Source organism: Pseudorca crassidens, chromosome 3 (assembly GCF_039906515.1).
Source record: "Pseudorca crassidens isolate mPseCra1 chromosome 3, mPseCra1.hap1, whole genome shotgun sequence".
NCBI classification, from domain to species: domain Eukaryota; kingdom Metazoa; phylum Chordata; class Mammalia; order Artiodactyla; family Delphinidae; genus Pseudorca; species Pseudorca crassidens.
In genome coordinates, this window is record NC_090298.1 from 9,162,027 (window position 1) to 9,181,777 (window position 19,751).

The 19,751-nt window shown below is 40.2% G+C and overlaps 1 protein-coding gene across 1 annotated transcript in view; it reads left to right on the plus strand.

The window, feature by feature from the left end:
* The window catches only part of MARCHF6 (membrane associated ring-CH-type finger 6), a 76,101-nt gene extending 60,148 nt beyond the window's left edge, over nucleotides 1-15,953 (plus strand). The window contains exons 22-26 of the mRNA XM_067730370.1: nucleotides 579-713; nucleotides 6,036-6,125; nucleotides 8,067-8,199; nucleotides 9,182-9,317; nucleotides 12,116-15,953. Of these exons, the coding sequence (XP_067586471.1) occupies nucleotides 579-713; nucleotides 6,036-6,125; nucleotides 8,067-8,199; nucleotides 9,182-9,317; nucleotides 12,116-12,206 (585 nt within the window). The 3' untranslated portion in view covers nucleotides 12,207-15,953. The remainder of the gene's footprint in view (nucleotides 1-578; nucleotides 714-6,035; nucleotides 6,126-8,066; nucleotides 8,200-9,181; nucleotides 9,318-12,115) is intronic.
* The last annotated feature ends 3,798 nt before the right edge of the window (nucleotides 15,954-19,751 follow it).

The following is a 19,751-nucleotide window of genomic DNA, read 5'->3' on the forward strand; positions in this document are numbered from 1 at the left end:
CTAGAGCTGTGTTAATAGAATAGCCCTGTGGCTAATGGCTACCATATTGCACAACACAGATACAGGACATTTCTGTCATCATAGTAAGCTCTGTTGGACTGTACTGTTTTCAGGGGAGCTAATTTGATCAACTTGATAATTACCTTAACTGGGGTTATGCAGAGCCCTTCAACTATACCAGTCCATCTCAGGGGTCACAGGTCAGCCTGTGGGTGGACCACCACTGGATCAGGGGCCTGGGACAACCAGTAGCTTTTCATGGACAAACAAAAGCCTACTCCTGAGACTGAGATTGAGAAAAGCAGCAAAGCCACCTGATTAATATATGTAATAAAATGAATTTCCTATAATTTTGTAGCAGTAATGCATAGTAATTTCATGTTTTTGTTATAGCTTGAGTTTTTATAGTTACACATTCAGATTTCATTTAAACGTGTAACATAAAATGTAAGTTGTTTAAGGTATATATTCGTTCTGTTAGGCATCAGGTCAAAGAAGAGTAAATTTCCACATGAGATAAAGAGCTTGGCTTAAAAGTCATAGAGTCTCTAATGACAAGGCTTTTCATTCCCTGATAGATAATGAAGACCGTGATAGTTGCAGTGCTGCTGGCTGGAGTCGTCCCGCTTCTTCTGGGGCTTCTGTTTGAGCTGGTTATTGTTGCCCCCCTGAGGGTTCCTTTGGATCAGACTCCTCTTTTTTACCCATGGCAGGTAAGTGTGTATCTTTTGCTCATGATATTTCTTTATGTATTTGGAATCAGAAAAATTCTTAATTGTTTAAAGTGATTTTAAGCAGTTTGTTTAGGAAGATTCCTTACTTTTTTCTATTGTAGGAACTCATAAAATCGATTAGATAATGCATTTTAGCTTTTGAGATATGCAGGTCATGCAACACCTTTAAAATACCTTACTTTATAGGTTTAAAATATCACTATAGGCTTCACCAGTGTGTAAAGATACAAACTAATGTGTTGAACTTTTCACTTTTAGGTAGGGTGAGATACCTTGCTCCTTTTGGCTTTGAGACTCGAAGTAATAACTTACCCTTTTGAAAAATTGCAGCATTTTTTCCCACAAAGTCACAGGCTTATTAAAAAGAGCATTCTGAGGGAACCTATGCAGGTCACAGCAAAGGCCTTAAAATGCTCACAGAAAAAGAAATTTAACTTTTCTGTCATACTTAGAGCCTGAAGTTAATGTCATAGACCTCAAGTTTTTAAGAGATGTTAGGAGAAAGAGCTAGGTATTGACTTCAGTCATTCAAAGGCTTTTCAGCCTTGTTTTAAAAATCTCCTTTTAGTAGATTATGATGAATTTTTCAGAAATGAAAATTGTCCTCTACTTTCCAGATGAAGAACCCCCATAAACTTCATCTAACAGCAAATATTTACTTGAATTCTTTAATGTACATCCAAACCCTGTACTGTATAACTGAGATGGAAATGAGACTAATGCAGGAACTTCTTGGGGACCTTAAAGGCTGGTGGGAAAGATGGTTACTGTGCTGTGATTGGGGCAAGCACAAGAAGCACTGCATCGTGTGGGAGAGGCATCTACCCAGCTTGGGGGCTTCAGGTGCGGTCTTCTGCAGGAGATAATGTCTAGGACAGCACGATAGAGTGCGGAGGAGTGGGTGGGAAAGGAAGAAGTGTATTCCAGGAGGGAGCGAGTGGGCAGACTTTGAAGTGAGACAGAGCATACGACATAGGGGACCTCCTCTCATCCGGTGTGCTCATAGATTAGAATCAGAGTGAAAGGGAGCAAGAAAGGGGAATCGTTAAGCATATATGACGCCTTTCTGTAGGAGCTGCATTGCAGTGTAGTCTAATAGCATCAGTGATTGAAGTAAGGCTGTTTTTCACAGAATAATGCCCGCAATAAAGGTAGAAGAATTAACAATTAATTAGGAAAGTTACTGTTTTGCAATAATTAACAAAATAATTGATTCTAAGGATTGTCAATGGATTCTGAACCTATCAGGTGAAAGTCGATGGTTCTTTAGCTACTGTGCTGCAATAGCAAGTTACCTTGCAGCTCCAGCTTACCGGCATAAAACAACCATTTATTTTGTCCACAGAATCTGTGGATCAGATATTAAGACAGGGTATATTGGCTTGTGTCTGTTTCATGTTATCTGGAGTCTCATCTGGGAAGGCTCAGTGGCTGAGTGTGATCTGACAGCCTTATTAGCTGGCATCATTTGGAGACGTCATCACTCATGTGTGAGAGTTGGTGCTGGTTATTGGTTGCACCGTATCTGGGCTATTGGCTGGAGCCCCTGGATGTACTTGAGCTTTTTTACAGCTTGGTAGCCTCAAGGCACTTGGGCTTCTTACAAACAAGGCAGACTTGCATCACGTTTTATGACCTTTTCTCAGAAGTCCTGCAGCGTTGCTCTTCACTACATTCTGCTGGGTATGAGCAAGTCACAGTTTGGCCTGGATTTAAGGGAAGGGGATATAGACCCCTACCACTCCACGGGAGAAGGATTTGCAGTCATGTTTTGATGCCACTACAGTGCAGAAGTGGTTGTTTGCATGGTGACAAAGTGTCACCTTACAGATTACTTGCTACCTCAGAGGGAAACACAACTTTATAGGGGAGGGGTCAGGCAGATGCTACCGTAACCCAAGAGATCACTGCAGATGTGGCAAACAGATGGTATACGCCTCCTGAGGTTGTGCAGTACGCGGCACTGAAAACGAGCAAAACAGCCCCTGGGGTCCAGGAGCTAGGCCTCCTGCTGAATGTGAACAATTGACAGAACATCAGCATCACACAAGGCCACTCTGTGACCAAGATGGATCAAGACAAACTCAAGACCCCTCCATAATCATGTCTGAACGCAGGCAAAACATGAGTATTGTTCAAACCACAAAAATGCCCCAACATGCCAGTACCCTGGCTGACATGATTGGCTGCTCCTTTGTTTGCTACTACAGTTTGATTAGCCTCAGCCTGTCCCTTCTTCTGGATAAGATTTATTAAGATACCCAATTATAGATTACCTGTACTTTCTACTTAGCATCTGGAATAGAGCAAAGCCCTGCTTCCTTAAATCCTCCCCAAATCACCTCACACAAGCCAGGAAACTGTAATAAGCCTTTTCTAACACTCTTACTAAGGGCTCCAACTTCCCCATACTGTTTGTTCTCCCTCACTGCATTGAGTAGTGATGCAGCTTGTTCACTTATACCTGTGTTTCTGGTGGTCTTGACAGTGCCCAACATTGTGACCTTGGAGAATTATTTGAAATTATTCAATTTTAAGAATGCTTATATGTTATGACTCATCAGTTTTCACTTTTCAGAATATCCTGCAAAGAAACATTTACATGTGTGCAGGAGACATGAACAGGGTTCTGCTATTATATAATTTTTTACCATGTCAAAAATATTAGAAGCAACCCAGATGTCCATCAATAGAGAATGACTAAATAAAATGTGATATATCTTTGCTTTTGAATCCAGTGCCGCAGTTAAAAAGAAGGAAGTAGAGCTGTGTATTTCTTCGCTTGTTTGTATTTTTGTTTTGCTCTATGTTTTGATATAGATAGCTCTCAGACGTGGTTTTTTTTTGTTTTTTTTTTTTTTTGCGGTACGCGAGCCTCTCACTGTTATGGCCTCTCCCGTTGGGAAGCACAGGCTCCGGACGCACAGGCTCAGCGGCCATGGCTCACGGGCCCAGCCGCTCCCAGGCATGTGGGATCTTCCCGGACCGGGGCACGAACCCGTGTCCCCTGCATCAGCAGGCAGACTCTCAACCACTGCGCCACCAGGGAAGCCGTCACGTGTTTTTGAGTAGGGGAAAAACACAACTTGCAAACAGAGTGTGCAGCATGGTATCCTTAATATTCTGGATAAAATCCCAAAGTTTGAGAGAACAGCTTGCTTTTTGTCCATCCCTGACTCGAAGCTGCTTGCCTTTCCTGCGTCAAGTGACTACAGACCTATGGGAGGCTGGACTCTTTTTTAATTCTAGCAGAGGAGCTAGTGTGGTATGTCTTTTTTTGTGGGAAAGGACTGGAAAGCAGTGGATCTTGAAAGAGCTGGAACCTCAGTGATCTGTGGACCTCCTCAGGTGAACATTAACCTCACTTGGGTGCCTTCTGGACTCCCAAAGGCCAAGAGAAAGCTGAGTTGGTGGTTGAATCTTCCCTGCTTGTGAGCCTGGAAAGATAGAGAAAAAAGCAAGGAGGATTTCTCCATGTTCTTATTTGGGAATTGTTGGCTTGCTATCCCAGAGGTCTAACAGGCTAAAGATCCTTTTGCAGCCCTTTAGGATATTCTCAATCCGAGCCTCTGAACCACATTGAGCCAACAGAGAAAAATAACACATGTTTTATGTAAGGGGGGCCCAGCAGCCACAGAAAGGAAGGCCAGGCAGAGCCATCAGAACACATGCCCGGTGATGGAGAACTGCTTGCAGAGCCGTGAGCATCCAAATAGAAGAATAAAAACACAGGGGTATGTGGGCATGCACACACAATAGCAGCCATAAAACAGAGTGAAATCGTCGTGATGTTACATAGCGTGGATTTCAAACAAATTCAGTAAATGAATTAAAGATGTGGCTAGTCAGATTGGAGGCCTGGAAGACTGATGCACAGAGCAAAACTGAAGAATAGGAAATTGAGGGGAGAGGAAGAGTCTTGGAGGATACACCCAGGAGACTTAATATAGCCATAATAAGGGTTCTGCAATGCAAAAATATGAGGCAACATTGAAACAAAAATAGGAGACAGCATTGAAACAAAAATAGACATTTTTAACTAAATTGAAGAAAGAACTGATCTGTAGGTTGAAGGACCTCATCAGGTTTGGTGAAAAGAAAATTGATGAGAAAAATGCATATTTGGGCACATCTTGGTAAAATTTCTGAATTAAATCACAAGCTTCAAAAAAAAGCATACTAGCAGTGGACTTCGCAGCACTGAAACCATAAGGTAGAAGGGCATTTAGAGACCATTGAGATAAAAGGGACAAAACCCAACCTTCCTATACCTAGAAAAAACGTCATTCACCCATTTGTCTGTCAGGATGAAGAGTGATATTTGAGATTATGCAAGAATTCAGTACATGCATCAGCCTCCCACCCTATTTGAAGATGTTTTGGAAGACCAACCAACCAAACCAGAAAATCGGAACAGAACAGTATGAGCAAAATCCATATAAAACTGATACACATATTTCCTATGGGACATACATGTATAGACATAGATCGGTGCATAAGGAAACAAATGTGGAAGATACATACCAAATGTTAGCAGTGGTTATTGCTGGGGAGGGATCAGGATTTGGGCTGGTGGTCACAGAGGACTCCAGCCTTCTCTGGAAAGGTTTCAGTTTAATGTAAGAATAGATTTAAATGTTACTTGATACTTTTAAAACATACATGTATATATATATTTTTAAGATAAACAGAACCAGTTATGAAGGACGTTGTGTGCTGTGTTCAGGGTTGTAAGCACGGAGGTCTCCTTAAATGATCTGACTTGCACTTTAAGAGATCACTTAGACAGTGGGAGTGGTGATCCCTTTGGCTGCCTGGTGGATAGTGAGGTGGGCAGGCCAGAGGCACAGCGGGGAGCTTGGCGTGACTGGGGAGGTCCTAGTAACAGCTCAGCAGAACTGCGAGCACACCCGGCTGGAAGCGCTCTGAGCCTTCAGGAGCCCAACTGGAAAAACAGCCCAAGGATGGTTTGATGAAATAAAGTCAGGGCACTGTTTTATTTATTTGCTTGTTCAGATCTCCATTAAACACTTTTCTTAGTTCTCTTGGGAAAATAATGTAGTTGTGTTTTTTTTTTTTTTTTTTTTTGAAAGACACAAGAATGAGTTTTGATAGAAACATTGAACTTGAGCTGTTGGGGAAAAAATTCCCTGGATTTTCCAGCGTATTTATTCTTCTGTGAAATCGTTACTAATCCAACAGAGTTTTTGTTTTGAAGTTAATAATGCAAGAAATAGCCTCTGTGCTGGGTTTATTGTTAAAAACAAACAAAAATCTGTTAAATGATTTTTATTATCCTAGGATTGGGCACTTGGAGTCCTGCATGCCAAAATCATTGCAGCTATAACATTGATGGGTCCTCAGTGGTGGCTGAAAACTGTAATTGAGCAGGTAAGCAAGTTCGGCTTATGGGACTCTTACTTTCCACGTTCCCACTTTTCTAAGTTTTATACATTTTCTTTAATGAGCATATGTAACTTTTTTTTTTTTCTTTAAGGAGAAAGGCAGTTTACTCTTACACCATGAATTTTCATCAGCTACTCTTAACACTTCCCTTATCTGAAAGTTAACCAGTAGCTTAAAGTGCCTAGAACCCTGACTAAAGTAAAGGCAAAATTTAGCGTATGTGCTTTTTTTTAGAGCAGGAGTTCTGATGAAGGCTTGGTAGTCAGTTTTGTAAGCCTGTAGTAAGGAAAAGAGGTTATTGTTCAAGGCAATAAATAAAGAAAATGGCAGGAAAAAAATAGATTTAAAAAAGCAGAGCTCTTTGGGAATATTTTAGCTATGTAACACCTAAGACAGTTTTGTGTTATGGAGCTATCATATAATGTGGTCATTGAGGTGATCACCTTGAAAAAAATAGATGGTACTTCTGTACTTTGGTAATAAGGCTAGGAAGTAGGATAATTCATTTTAGGAAGATTTCTTCCAAAGTAACCAACATAGTAGATTTTGGTACTTATTTCTTTTAAGTTTTAGTTACCTAAAGAATGGACTTATGGACAACCCTCTTGTCCTTAGGGCAGCATCAAATTAATAAGGTGTTACAGTTTTGTAGCACTGAAGGTATACCTCCTTTTGATGTATAGGAAATACAGTAGTTCTCAGCCCAGTATGCACAAGAAACTCACCCAACAATTTCTGTACTTGGAGATTTGTGAGGGTGGGGAGAGCCAGGGAATTGGTGTGTGTTTGCATGCATCTCTCAAGTGCGGGCTGATTCTGAAGTGAGATGGATTGCGGGCTGCGTGGCAGCATGTCCATTCACGATAGGAGTACAGACCAGTCCACTCTAGAGTTTCCAGATGAGACTCTGACCCTTGTGGAGAATAAGCATGAAGTTACACCTGGGGGCTGTGAAACACTGTTGATCTCTATAATATTTTGCTCTCTGATGCATTCTTTCTCATACATGTGTCTAAGTTTAAGTAAAATGATTGAGAAACACCGGGATGCCTTGCTGCATTAATTTAAATGCATTTGGGTTAAAAGGATTTTGGTGGGCCAGAGGGGACCTGTGGAGCAGTAAGCCTGTTGTCATTCACCTTGAAATGCTCTGGCCCACTTCTGAGGGACCTGGGGATTGGAGTTGCACCACACTGTGTGACTATGGGCCAGGAGAGGTTGAAGTGCTGGGGGAAAAACACAAACAATGCTCTGCTGTTTCGTCCCCTTCTGTATACCATCTTTATTTTCCATTATTCCCAAGATTTCCCCACTTCCATCCATTCTTTCCTCTGCAGTACTATCCCGTAGAACTTTCTAGATGAGATGAAATATTTTAGAAATTCTTAAATTTAAAAAAAATTCACTGTAGAATTCTTTCATACTAAATTGTTCCATAAAATACCTTTCGATTGTTGAAATTTAATTTATACAGGCTTTTTAGAAACATGCTTCCTGTTTATAATGTTTTCTTATATTCAGATAAAATGAATGCAATCTTGAGTAGTAACACAGGTCACTCTTAAACAATTTATGTATGAAGTTACTTCAAGTTGTGTAGTCTTCAACTAATATTATTGGATGCCATCTGGTATCGTATAGCACAAGGCTAGTGTAATTATTATTCTAGATTAGCATCTTATTATTTCATCTCTTAGCAGAGTTAACTGCAAAGTGTAAGGAAGTAAATGCATTTCTTTAAAAACTTATGGATACCATACTTATGTTTGTGTTCCAGAATTTGCCTTGACTTCTGAAAAAATAACAAGTTTGAATCTTTTGGGCTGGTAGATCCAGCTCCCTGTGCTTGAATTCAGCAGATTGCTCTGTTAACCTGGAGGAATTTGTCTTGTATCCTTATTCTCATTTTTTACCTCTATGTTTCAGGTTTACGCAAATGGCATCCGGAACATTGACCTTCAGTATATCATTCGGAAACTGGCAGCGCCAGTGATCTCTGTGCTCTTGCTTTCCCTGTGTGTACCTTATGTCATCGCGTCCGGCGTCGTTCCTTTACTTGGTGGGTAATGCTGGCTGAGGGCTTCAGAGAGCACCTTTATTCACATCATTACATTCTTGTCACTTATGGTATCAAAGGTTGCCTGGCTCCAAATGCTTTATTGTAAATATAAATCCAGCTAAAACAGTGATTTTAAAAGACTGTTTTTCTTAGATTTCACTAGTTAGGGCAAGATGAGGATCATAAAACGCTTTGGTACAGTTTTTTTCCCTAGGCAGGTGAGAAAGTATTGACATTTAAAAAAATATTCTTTAGCGTAAAAGAAAAACCAAAGAGGAGAAGCTAATTTGTGACACTTTAACATCTAGATATTATCAGCTATGTACTGAAGAATCCTCACACGACCTTAAAGCCAGCAATGTGTTCAGAATTATAAGCACAAAGTTTTCCCCTCCAAATCTTTTGCTTCTATTGAATTCCCTCTGTCAGTTACTAGCATTATCATCCAACAAGGTGTATAAGTCAGAAACCTTGAAGGTCATCCGTGTCACCTGAGGCTCTCTGCTCTTCATACTCAGCTGGGTTCCAAGTGCCTCTGATCTGACCTCTGGAACCCATTCTCTCATCTTTGGAGCCCTTGCCTGCAGCTCACGTTGAGATGAACATCAGCTCTCACCTTAACCTCAACCTCAGCAGCCTCTCGTCTGGTTGCCTTGTTTTGAACTCTCCATCGCTAATTCATTCTCCACACTGCGGCCACGATGACCTTTCAGAAGAATAAATCTCGTTCATACCTTTTTGGTGAACATCCTTTTGTTGGTTCCTCTGTGCCTTTAGAACACAGTCCAGCTCCTCGGGATAGTTCACGAGGCTCTTCCTCTAGCTGGGGCTGGCTCCAGCTTGACGGCACTCCTTGCCTCACTCCACTTCATACAGGATGAGTTTCAGTTAAGCGCCCCTCCCCTCTTCTTAGGAAAAGGACATACTTTCATTTCACTGTCAGCCTTTATACACTTAGAGTTTTTCTTTTTTGGTTTTCCAGGTGTTACTGCGGAAATGCAAAATTTGGTCCACCGGCGGATTTATCCATTTTTACTGATGGTCGTGGTGTTGATGGGAATCTTGTCCTTCCAGGTCCGCCAGTTTAAGCGCCTTTATGAACATATTAAAAATGACAAGTAAGTCTAGACTTCATTTGTCCAGCTGCTTTTTGTTAAGATGTCTCATTTCTTAATTATTGTGTCTATTGTGATAAATCACAGGAGGGAAAAGTGCTCAGATTCTGGACGTATTTTGAGGTAGAATTGACAGGATTTGCTAACAGATTGGATGTAGAATGTGAAAAAGGGGGTTATCAGGACTTGGTTGGGTCAAGCAACTGGAAATACAGAGTTGTCATCTACGGAGATGAAAAAGACTGGGAGAAACCGGTTTGGGGAGGAAGAGTTCTTAATGTCCATTTGGAATAATTTTCAGTCTGTTTTCAAATGTTTTGGTCTGACAATATATTAAATAGTTTTAGATAAAAATAAGAAGCCTGCTTTAGGAATTAGCAGTGCCTGCCTAAGCCCTTCTTGCAGCCAAGGGCCATTGGGTTACTCTGACCATTGCTGAGAGAAGCTGTGAGGTTACTGCAGAAGCGTTGTGGCGCCCTCTGTTTTGAGGAAACTCTGCGACCTGACCTCTGAGAAATTGAGAACAGCCAAGGAAAACACCTTCTGGGGTAGCAGCCATTTGACCCTCCATGTCCTAATGGAAGGCTGAGTCCTCTTCTGCTTTAATGGCGCCTCACAGAGGAAGTAAGTTTGTAACTACCCATCCTGGTTTGCCCGGGAGAGTCCCAGTTTACACAGGCTGCCTGCGTGTCATTACTAACAGCGCCCCCTTTTACTCGTGAGTGCCGGCTTTGGGCGACAGATTATATGGTCACCTCATTTACTCTGAGGGCTCTTTAAGAGTAATATGTTTAAGAATTAAATTTAGAGAGTGTTCAGGGCTTCTCCAAAGCACTTACTGATGGTAATAAACACTAGAAGGCTTAGGCAGGCTGAGTATTAAGTTCTGTCAACCACGAAAGAATGGGGAGGGGCTTTCAGCGATGAAAGCCCTTTTCCCTCACTTCGCTTGTTTTGGCGGCACAGTCAGTCCGGCACCAGCGCAAAAGAGACACACCCTCGGGAGCTGCCTGCAGCCCAGTGCACTCTATTATCTTTCCCCACCGTTGCTTCGTTGCTTCGTGCAGAAAACCGTTGAACTCGGGCTCGACAGAGGGCGTGTCTTGTTCACCATTATACATCCACAGTGTATCTGCCACAGGGCTTGATCCCGAGGAGGTGCCAAGTGTGCGTGTGTGCGTGTGCGCTGTGGGCATGAGAGGCTGCTGGGGTAATAGAACTGGCTATGGGTTCAGAGTCTCGTTTTTCTGCCCCTGAGTTACTTTTCAGTTTGGGGCAAGTTTACCTTCCTTTTCTCTCTGTGCTTGCTATCTTGATGTGGTTTGTGATTACATGTGTGTCAGGTAGTGCCATGTGTATTATCATGTCAGATATTGCTCAGTTGTCATTGTTCAAAGAGTTTACAAATTCCTCACAAGTTGAAAAAACACCGGTTGGTTGGGGGACAGTGGGATAAGGAATGATTAACTTCGGGAAGAGAATCAAGAAGACAAAAAGAAAAGGGGTGAAACAGTGAGCTTGTGATGAAGAAGCAGTAGGGTTAGTGGAATGTTTTAAAAAGTGAAATGTTAAGCTTCTTGGCGTAAATTGCCAGAGTACCTCATGAGACCTGTTTGTCAACAGAAAAGTGATAGATGAAAGTCAGGGTGGAGGAAGTCACGGGGAAAAATAAAAGTTGCCACACGGAGCCCTCCACACATGCCAGGCCTTTGTTACCGAGGCTTTTGCCTGCTTTCTGTTTCTTACAGCAATCATAGGACTATTGTTCTCATTTTATTGAAGAGCAAACTGAGCCTCAGAGACCCCAGCTCCCTGGCAGCCCTGTCACGTGCTGGCCTCACTCTCCTCCTCTTACACAGATGTGTAAAGTCCTGCCGGGCACGTCTTGGTCTGCACTGCTGCCTCCAAGTGGGTCCCCGTGCCCGCTTGAAACCATCACCCACACCGCCCCCGCCCCCCGCAGCTTGTTGCCATCAGCGTTGTCACCCACTGTTCTCCCGGGTCAGCCTCCAGGCCCTTCGCCCACGGTCACTGCAGCCCATCACTACTGCTCCCCCCAGCTCCTGCTGGCATCATGGGGACGCTGTGTCCTGGTGGAGGACCTCCAGCCCTGTCATCCCATCCACAGGCACTTCTGTCTCCGTTTCTGCAGTCCTGCTCCCTTTGCCATCACCTCTCATAGGTTAGGAGCACTTAATACTCTTTCTTGGACCATAACCTCGTACCTTCTGTCAGTCACTTGCATACAGTCATTTCTGTGCCCTCTTCCTTTGACCTCCTTGAAATCTTTGTCCTTTGATTTCTCCTTTTCTTTAGAACTAGAGCTTTTCAGGTTTTACTCTCCTCCCTACCCAGCTTTCTGATTATCATATTTCCAGTCCATTTCTTCAGATCTGTCCACTTACCTGTTTTGTAAAATATGATCCATAACAGATAAATCCCCTGAATAAGTTTCTTCTACCTTACCTACCTCTGGCCTCCAAGAGTCAGTTTATGAGGGCCCCTCACCTATGGACCAGAGCCTGTACTCCACTGCATAGCATCTGAGGCCTTCTGACATGTGCTGCTCTCATGTCTTCCCATAAATCCATACCTTTGCTATGAGATGCCTGCTTTTGTGCTGTTTGCCAGTATTCATTCTAGACTCCCCTTGTACCTACCTAACTACTGAAGGGTTTTAAGTGGGAGTGAAGTGATCTGATTTACATTTTAAAAAATGTATCACTGGCTGCTCTAAGGAAGAATGTTTTAGTAAGTAAGATCAATATAAGAGAGTAACCACCCTGTTTTTAACAACCTAGGTACCTTGTGGGCCAACGCCTCGTGAACTATGAACGGAAATCTGGCAAACAAGGCACATCTCCGCCGCCTCCACAGTCATCCCAAGAATAAAGTGGTTGTCTCAACTACGTTGACCTTCCCCCGCCTTTACGTGTCCTTTTTTGTGGACTTCTCTCTGGAGATTTTCCCCAGTGATCTCTCAGCGTTGTTTTTAAGTTAAGGGTATTTGACTTGGGTTTTCAGCATTCAGCAAGCAGCAGTGCGAGGCTCTGCTGCCCTTCCTGCATCTTCTGACATCATTGCTGTCTGAGGTCTGTATATGTGTAAATAGAAGTTCCGGGATACCCTAAAACCTTGGATTAAACAGAATGTGCATTGTACATCTTTAAACAAAATGTATATTAATTTATTAAATCTAGTTGTCACTTTATTTTGGACCTGCTGTGATCTTGACAGGAAATGTGCCACAGAGCCATAGTGCAGAGGCAAGACTTCTTAATGACGTCTTTTGGAATGCAATGTCCTGGTGTTCCTAGCAGTTCTTATTAAGTGAACTGTACATTCTGTCTTGGCTGTTCAGACCTTACCAAGAACATAAAAGGAAATAAGTAGAAATCAACAGTGGAGTGTCTGTGGTAAGAAAACATGAACTTGTGCTTCACTGTCAATCGTTTTTGGAAGTTATTTTGTATAACACCAAAGCTGTTGTACATTTTCTACTGCCTGATTTTTTTTCATGTGTCTGTGTTTGTAATATTGTATAGTATCTTGTGCTAGGTGAGGAAATTATTTTTAATTTTGATAATTTAATATTCCTAGTGATCAGCATCAGGAGTTGGGTTTTGTGTTTGTTAGGGACGTGTCTATACTTAGAGAAAAGAAGAAGTCCAAAAGAAGATTTTTCCTTAGATCCTCCAGCCCCCTTTTCCCACACACAGCTGTCTTTTCGTCAGCAGTGGCCAAAGTCATGGAAGATCATAAATCTTACAGGATAACATCACCAGTGATACTGCATCTTCCTGGAATAAGGACATACTGAAATGTTTTGTCAAATGTAGATGGGATTTGTGGTCTTAGATTGACAGCGTTAGAGAAGACGGGTTAGAACCCCTGGTCCTGCTGGTTAGTGCATCATTGGGTGAGGATTAGGGGCAGTGCATTTCTCCAAAGTTTCCAGAGCTTTTTGTTTACAGAATAAAACTATAAATAAAACCAACTTGATTTTATTTGACCAGAAGGAAGCTGACTGAGCTGGCCTTTTAACATAGGAGTACAGAATGTATTTCATTGGAAACGTGCTGTAAAAATCTCAGAAAGCAGAACACTTAGAAACTTGGTTTTCCTTCATAACCAAAGCTTCAAGTTAGAAGTTTAGAGAAATAGAATGGTTGGGCATGTGATCCAGGTTTTTAATGGTGATGGTATATGGTAAGGGTAGTATTTGTTTTTGAATGATAACTTAGTTCTCAGAGAAAATGGACAGCATAGATCTTAAGAAACCATAAAAGAATTTCCATATAGTATTAAAACCCATAGGCTTAAATCTGAGAATTTTTAAAATATGAGAGTCAGCCAAACATAAGTTACCAAAAGCAACACGTTCTGGTTGTTTTATATTTCAACAGTTTTTCCTGAAGTGGTAAGTGATTACTTTAAAACACCAGTATCAAAAAAAAAAAAAAAAAAAAAAAAAACTCGACATAGGATTCAGTGTTACAGTTTTTCGCAGTTTGTAGTAGCCCTTTCTCATATTTGAAATAAGGCCTTTGCTAGCCCTACCTTTACTTAGAAATTTAGTCCTACTGTAAAAATTAGGAGCATTTTAAACATAATGCCACCTGTCATGGTGTATGTCTATATGAATTGTTCTCTTTGGGAGAAAAATATTATCAAATTGGGCATATAACTTGATCGTGTTAATTTAAGTTTCTTTTTTAATTTTTCAGAGAATTTGTAGATCTTGATATAAAGTTATTGGAACACACTTATCTGTTTTACCAGAAAGAGATCTAGGCAGATCTAATTTAATCAAAAGATTAAAAATTGTTATTCTACAAAATTTTAAGTGAATCTTATCAGATATTTTGTAAAAAAAAAAAAAAAAAACACCAAAAAACAACATATAATATACATATATATATATGTGTGTGTGTGAATATATATATATATATATATATATATATATATATATATATATGAATGGCCAAAAAGTTGCCCTCCATTTCACTGGCAGATAACTTTATCTTGTCTTACTTAAGGATTTCCCCTGGTTTTTCAGTTGTGCTTTGTCCTGTTTTTTTCAATAAGGTGAATACTTTCATAAGGAAAGCATTTGCTGGCATACTATTTACTTGGGTAGCATCAAGATTTTATTATTAACCAATAGTCTTATAAATATTTAAAACTTCTAGTTCAGAAAGTGCTAGTATTGCTGCCCTTCTTCATGTAGAATTAAAAAAATAATAATAGTGTAGTTTTGCTTCATTTTACATTGGGCTAAGACTGTCTTCAAGGAATTTAATTAGGAAAGAAGACCTTTTTGCTTTATTTTTACTATTTATAAATTGAAGACAAATCAACATTTGGGGTTAGTTTTACATGACCAGTTATCAAATGGTCATAGTGTGAAGTATGCAGTTGTTCATTATTAGCAAATTCTGTTTGATTTTTAAACTATTAAGTACTAATAGTTGAGATGAACACTGAAGAAAAATGCCAATGTGAAGTTTGTGTATAGCTAGCCTTAAAAACCTCCATGTTTTTAGGTGATTTTTTTCCTGTTCTCTGGAGAAACAGTGGAGATTGGACATCTCAATTCCAGATGTAAATGAAAAGTAATTTTTATTTCAGCATTTAATATAACTGTTATTACTGTGGATTCTTGTCTTGTGTTTTTTCTTTCCCTTATTCAAGTAATAGAGAAGAACTTTTTCTCAGATGATTTGATCTTAGATGATATGTCCTTTCTGTATTGGCAAAATGCTACTATTAAAGTGTAATTCTTGAATTTAGGTTGAATTGATGACTTTTTAAAACAAAACAGTGAAGCACTGGACATTGCTACATTGTATTGCATTTGCAAAAACACACACACACACACACACACACACACACAGAGACACTCACACACACTCACTCACTCTGAAGAATGTTGCACCAGTATCAGAACACTGGCACTTTTTTAAACGTTGCAAGTGAGCTACTTACTCTCATTTTCAGGATTGAGTATTTTAAAGCTCTCTACTTACTGTGATAAGTTTTTTATATTGTAAAATTAAATGATTATGTTTAAAATACTCCTTTAGAATGTTACCTATTCAGTTGCCATCAAGAAGAAAACAAATGTCTTACTACAAAGGTATTACTGAAGCCTCACTTGTGGAGATTCTCTAACTTCCTTGTATCTACTTAATTAACGTGCCCCTCAATCAGATGTTTTCCTTTCAGTCCATTACTGCCCTGTGTCATTTTTTTAATCAATAAAACAGCCATCACGAGTAAGGGCTTCTTTCAGGTAATCCCCAACAATATCTTTGGCATTTAATACAACATAAAGATAAGACAGGATACATCTGTTTTCATTCCCATCTATTTTGTATGAGTGCCTCATTTTGTAGTCATGAAATTAATATAGTACCTTAAATGAAAATGTAATGACCATAAGGCCTAGAAATGACTGTTGTAGAAGCTCAATGAGTAGAACATTTACTTAGTTGGGATGTTAGTTTTCTATTAAATACCTTAGATACCCAGACCAACTTTATGTGTATATATTCTAAAGTGCTCCCTTTTTTATGTGGTTGTTTGTTGCCTTCTGAGTTGAGAGAAAAATTGAATAAAAACGTTAGTTGTAGCCTAGTTTTTTTGGTTTATTTTTGCTTTGTTGCAAGATTGCTTCAGAATTATGAAATGTGCATTACTAGTTGGCACAGGCAGATAATCCAGATCGTTAAAAGTATAATAATTATGGAAGAAAAAACTCAAGTTACATATGATTATAGCCCCTCCATTCTAAGTAGGAACTTGAAAGTATAGTTGCAGAAGACACACCTTCCCCCTCTCTCCCTCCACTGTGGTTACAGCCCATCCTCACTGGGAAGAGCGAAGCCCTTCTTCTTGTGCCACAGGCAGGATGCCACCCAGCTCTGCGCCTCCACTGCAAGATCTGAGTGTAAAGTTTCACCAGGTTGTCTTTTAGGTGGAGATTTGGATAGAGTAAAAGTCCACTTCACATACTGATCATATGTATCAGAGAAAAAGGAAAGGGTTGCTTGAGGTTTTTAAAGTGCCCTTTGTGAAGAGATCCTTTTGTTTCTAATTTTTGTTTCTAGGTTCAAAACTTTTTCTATGATTTTTTTAAAATCATTTATGCATTTTTATTTATTTCAAATGCAGTGGTGGTAGGTGAAATGCTATTTGATCCATAGGGCATGTGTAATCTGTGAAGCTGAACTTTATTGCAAAGGAAATTGTACAGTGAAATCTCAGAAAGTGGCCATGAATTCCCTTCTCCTACTGTGCAGTTTGCAGCCACTCTTGTTGCGAACAGAGCCAACATCACGAGTGAAATGAGGGTCTGAGGAGGTGAATTCTCCCCAGCCCCACTCTCATTTTTTTTTGGTGTCTCTTTTGTTTCCAGCACTGTACTTAGTACTGTAGTAGAATGAGGTATAGGGTCTGCCTTCAAGGAGCCCAGTTAGAATGGAAAAGAACAAAAAAATGAGCAGAAGTTTCCATTGTAGGTAGGAGTCAAATGCCACAAGGAACACAGAAAGGACTTACCTTGGGCGAGGCTGTGATGACCTGGTGGCGCTCAAGTCCTGTTTTGTGTATACAGGCACCCCTCCCACACACCCACACCACAGTTCCTCTTTCACCCTCTTGCAGTCTACTTCTGCTCAGTCCCACATGGCATACACCTGTCTGTATGTCAACAGCAGTAACCCACTTTACGTTGTCTAATCGTCATTTTGAAATTTCTTCCTTTACATATGTAACAGTGCCATGTCTTTCTGCTTCTCCATGTTTGTTCAGTAACTTTTCTTTAGGACAAGAAGCTTCATACACGAGAACCCCACTCATTCACTCCTTTCTTTGCTTAAATGGAGCAATCCCTTCTGCTAGCTGCACAAATCCAAAGGTGTGATGGAGCAGAATAGAGTCCAGAAATAGACCTACATGTATACAGATAGCTGCTTTTTGACAAAGGTGCAGAAGTCAAACAAATAGTGCTGGAGTAATTGGACGTCCAGATACAAGATTAAAAACTGATCCATATCTCAACAGTTGTAAAAATTAACTCATGGATTACAGTCCTAAATGTTAAAACCCCAAACTATATAACTTCTAGAAGAAGACCAAGGGGAAAATATTCAACCTTGGGTTGTAACCCCAAAAGCACAATCCATAGAAGAAAAATTTGATGAATTGGGCTTTATCAAAATTGAGACCGTCTGCTCTTTGAAATACAGTGTTTAGAGAAACAAAGACAAGCCATGGAGTGGCAGAAAATATTTACAGAACATTTCTGATAAAATGCATTCGGAATAAAGAAGTCTCTAAACTCAGTAGTAAGAAAACCTATTTGCCCATTTTAAAAATGGGCAAAATATTTAACACACTTCACTGAAGAGGAGATATATATATATATATATATATATATATATGGCAAATTACATGAGAAGATGTTCAACAGAATTAGCCATAAGTAAAATGCAAATTAAAACCACAATGAGATGCCCGTTCATACCTATGAGAATAGCTAACACTAAAAATACCATACCACGTGGTGGGGAGGATGTGGAGAAACCGGAACTCGCCCCGCTGGAGGGAATGTAAAATGGTACAGCTGCTTTGGGAAATAGCTGGGCAGTTCTTAAAAGGTTAAAATGTGTTTACTTACCACTCCTAGGTCTTCACCAAAAGAAAACGTGTAAGTCCGTATGAAGACTTAAACACGTGCGTGTTCATAGTAGCTTTATTTGTACTAACCCAAAGCTGGAAACAATCCTCGTGCCCATCAACTGATGAATGGATAAATGATTATCCATATAATGAGATACTGCTCAGCAACAGAAAGCAGTTCACTATCCGTATATACAGCTTGGGCAAATCTCAAAATGATGATGCTGAGTGGAAGTAGACAAAAAGTGTACTGTGTGCTTTTCATTTATATAGAATTCTAGAAAATACAGAGTAACCTACAGCAATCTAGAAAGCAGATCATTGCAGGTAGGGGTTGGCAAGGAGGGACGTGGGGGGATTTCACAGGCATGTGAAGAGACGGGGCGGAGAGGACGCATGTGTGTGACGGATGTGTTCACTATCTTGATGGAGTTCTGGTTTGACATGTCAGGGTGTACCAAACTGTACAGTTTAAATTTGTGCAATTTACTGAATGTTAATTACACCTCAATTTTAAAAAGTATTATGTTCATATACTGTCTTTGACCATTTCACACCTTCCTCTTCCTCAAAGTGCCACCTTCTCCGCCTTCCTGACTTTTGGCTGATGATTTTTATTCCTATTTCACTTAGAAGATAGAAGCAATCAGAACAGAACTTTTCACAAGTTCACACCCTCTGCCCCATCACCCCCTGTGTTTATTGTGCTCCAGGCAGCCTCCCCTTTTCCACAACAGGTCAAACCTCAGGGCCTTTGCATTTGCTGTTTGCCATGCCTTAATATTCTTCCTCCAAGCTCTCCCCAACCTCCTCATTTCTATACTAAAATGTCTTTCTTAGGGAGGCTTATCTGAAATTGTAGCTACTTGGGCATTCCTGTCTCCTGCTGTATTTTTCTCTTTCGTATTAACTTACTGTACAGTTTACCTATCTTGTTTGTATTTGCATGTTTTTCCCTCACTTGAATGTAAGCTCCAGAGATTGAAAAAAAAAAAAAACTATTTGGGGATTACTACTGTATTCCAGGACAGTCCTGGGACATATTGGGCGTTCTATAAATATTGTTGGGTAAGTAAATAAATGAATCAGAATAATGTATATATGGTTAAAATAAAACCTGAAAGCCATCCTCCAGAGGTGAGCACTGTCAGTAGCTTGGTGTTTGCTTCCAGACTGTGCTCTGCATAAGCATTCGTTCACTGATGCTCTTATCAACACGGGTGGTACGTGCCCTGGGCTGCTCTGCAGGTGGCTTCTTTCACTTTATATTTCTGAGCATCTTTTTATGTCAGTACATAAGTAGCTATCCCATTTAAAACTTTTAGCTGTATTGTATTCCATTGTGTGGATAAGATTATGATTTAAGTTTTATGAAAGGCAATTGGTTAACCCATTTTACTACATGCTATAGTAAACATTTTTGTCCATATTACTTTACTAGTATTTCTGTAGGATAAATTCCTAGAATTAAGACTGCTAAATCATCAAACATATTTAAAGTGCCAAATTGCCCCCAAATGTAATAATTAACACTCCTCTCATCAGTGTATGAGATTCCTCGTTTCCCCATATCGTCATCAACATTAAATAGTGCCTATTTTCAGTTTTGCTAATGCTGTTAACTTGGAAACGTGTGTGTCTTCATTTGGTAGGTAAGTTGCCCAGTAGAGAAGTTGTGTTTGGGGGTTGATACCTCTAGGGAAGGAAGGAGGGCTTGTCACTGGCCCCTCCTGAAGACAGCTCATTCTAGTT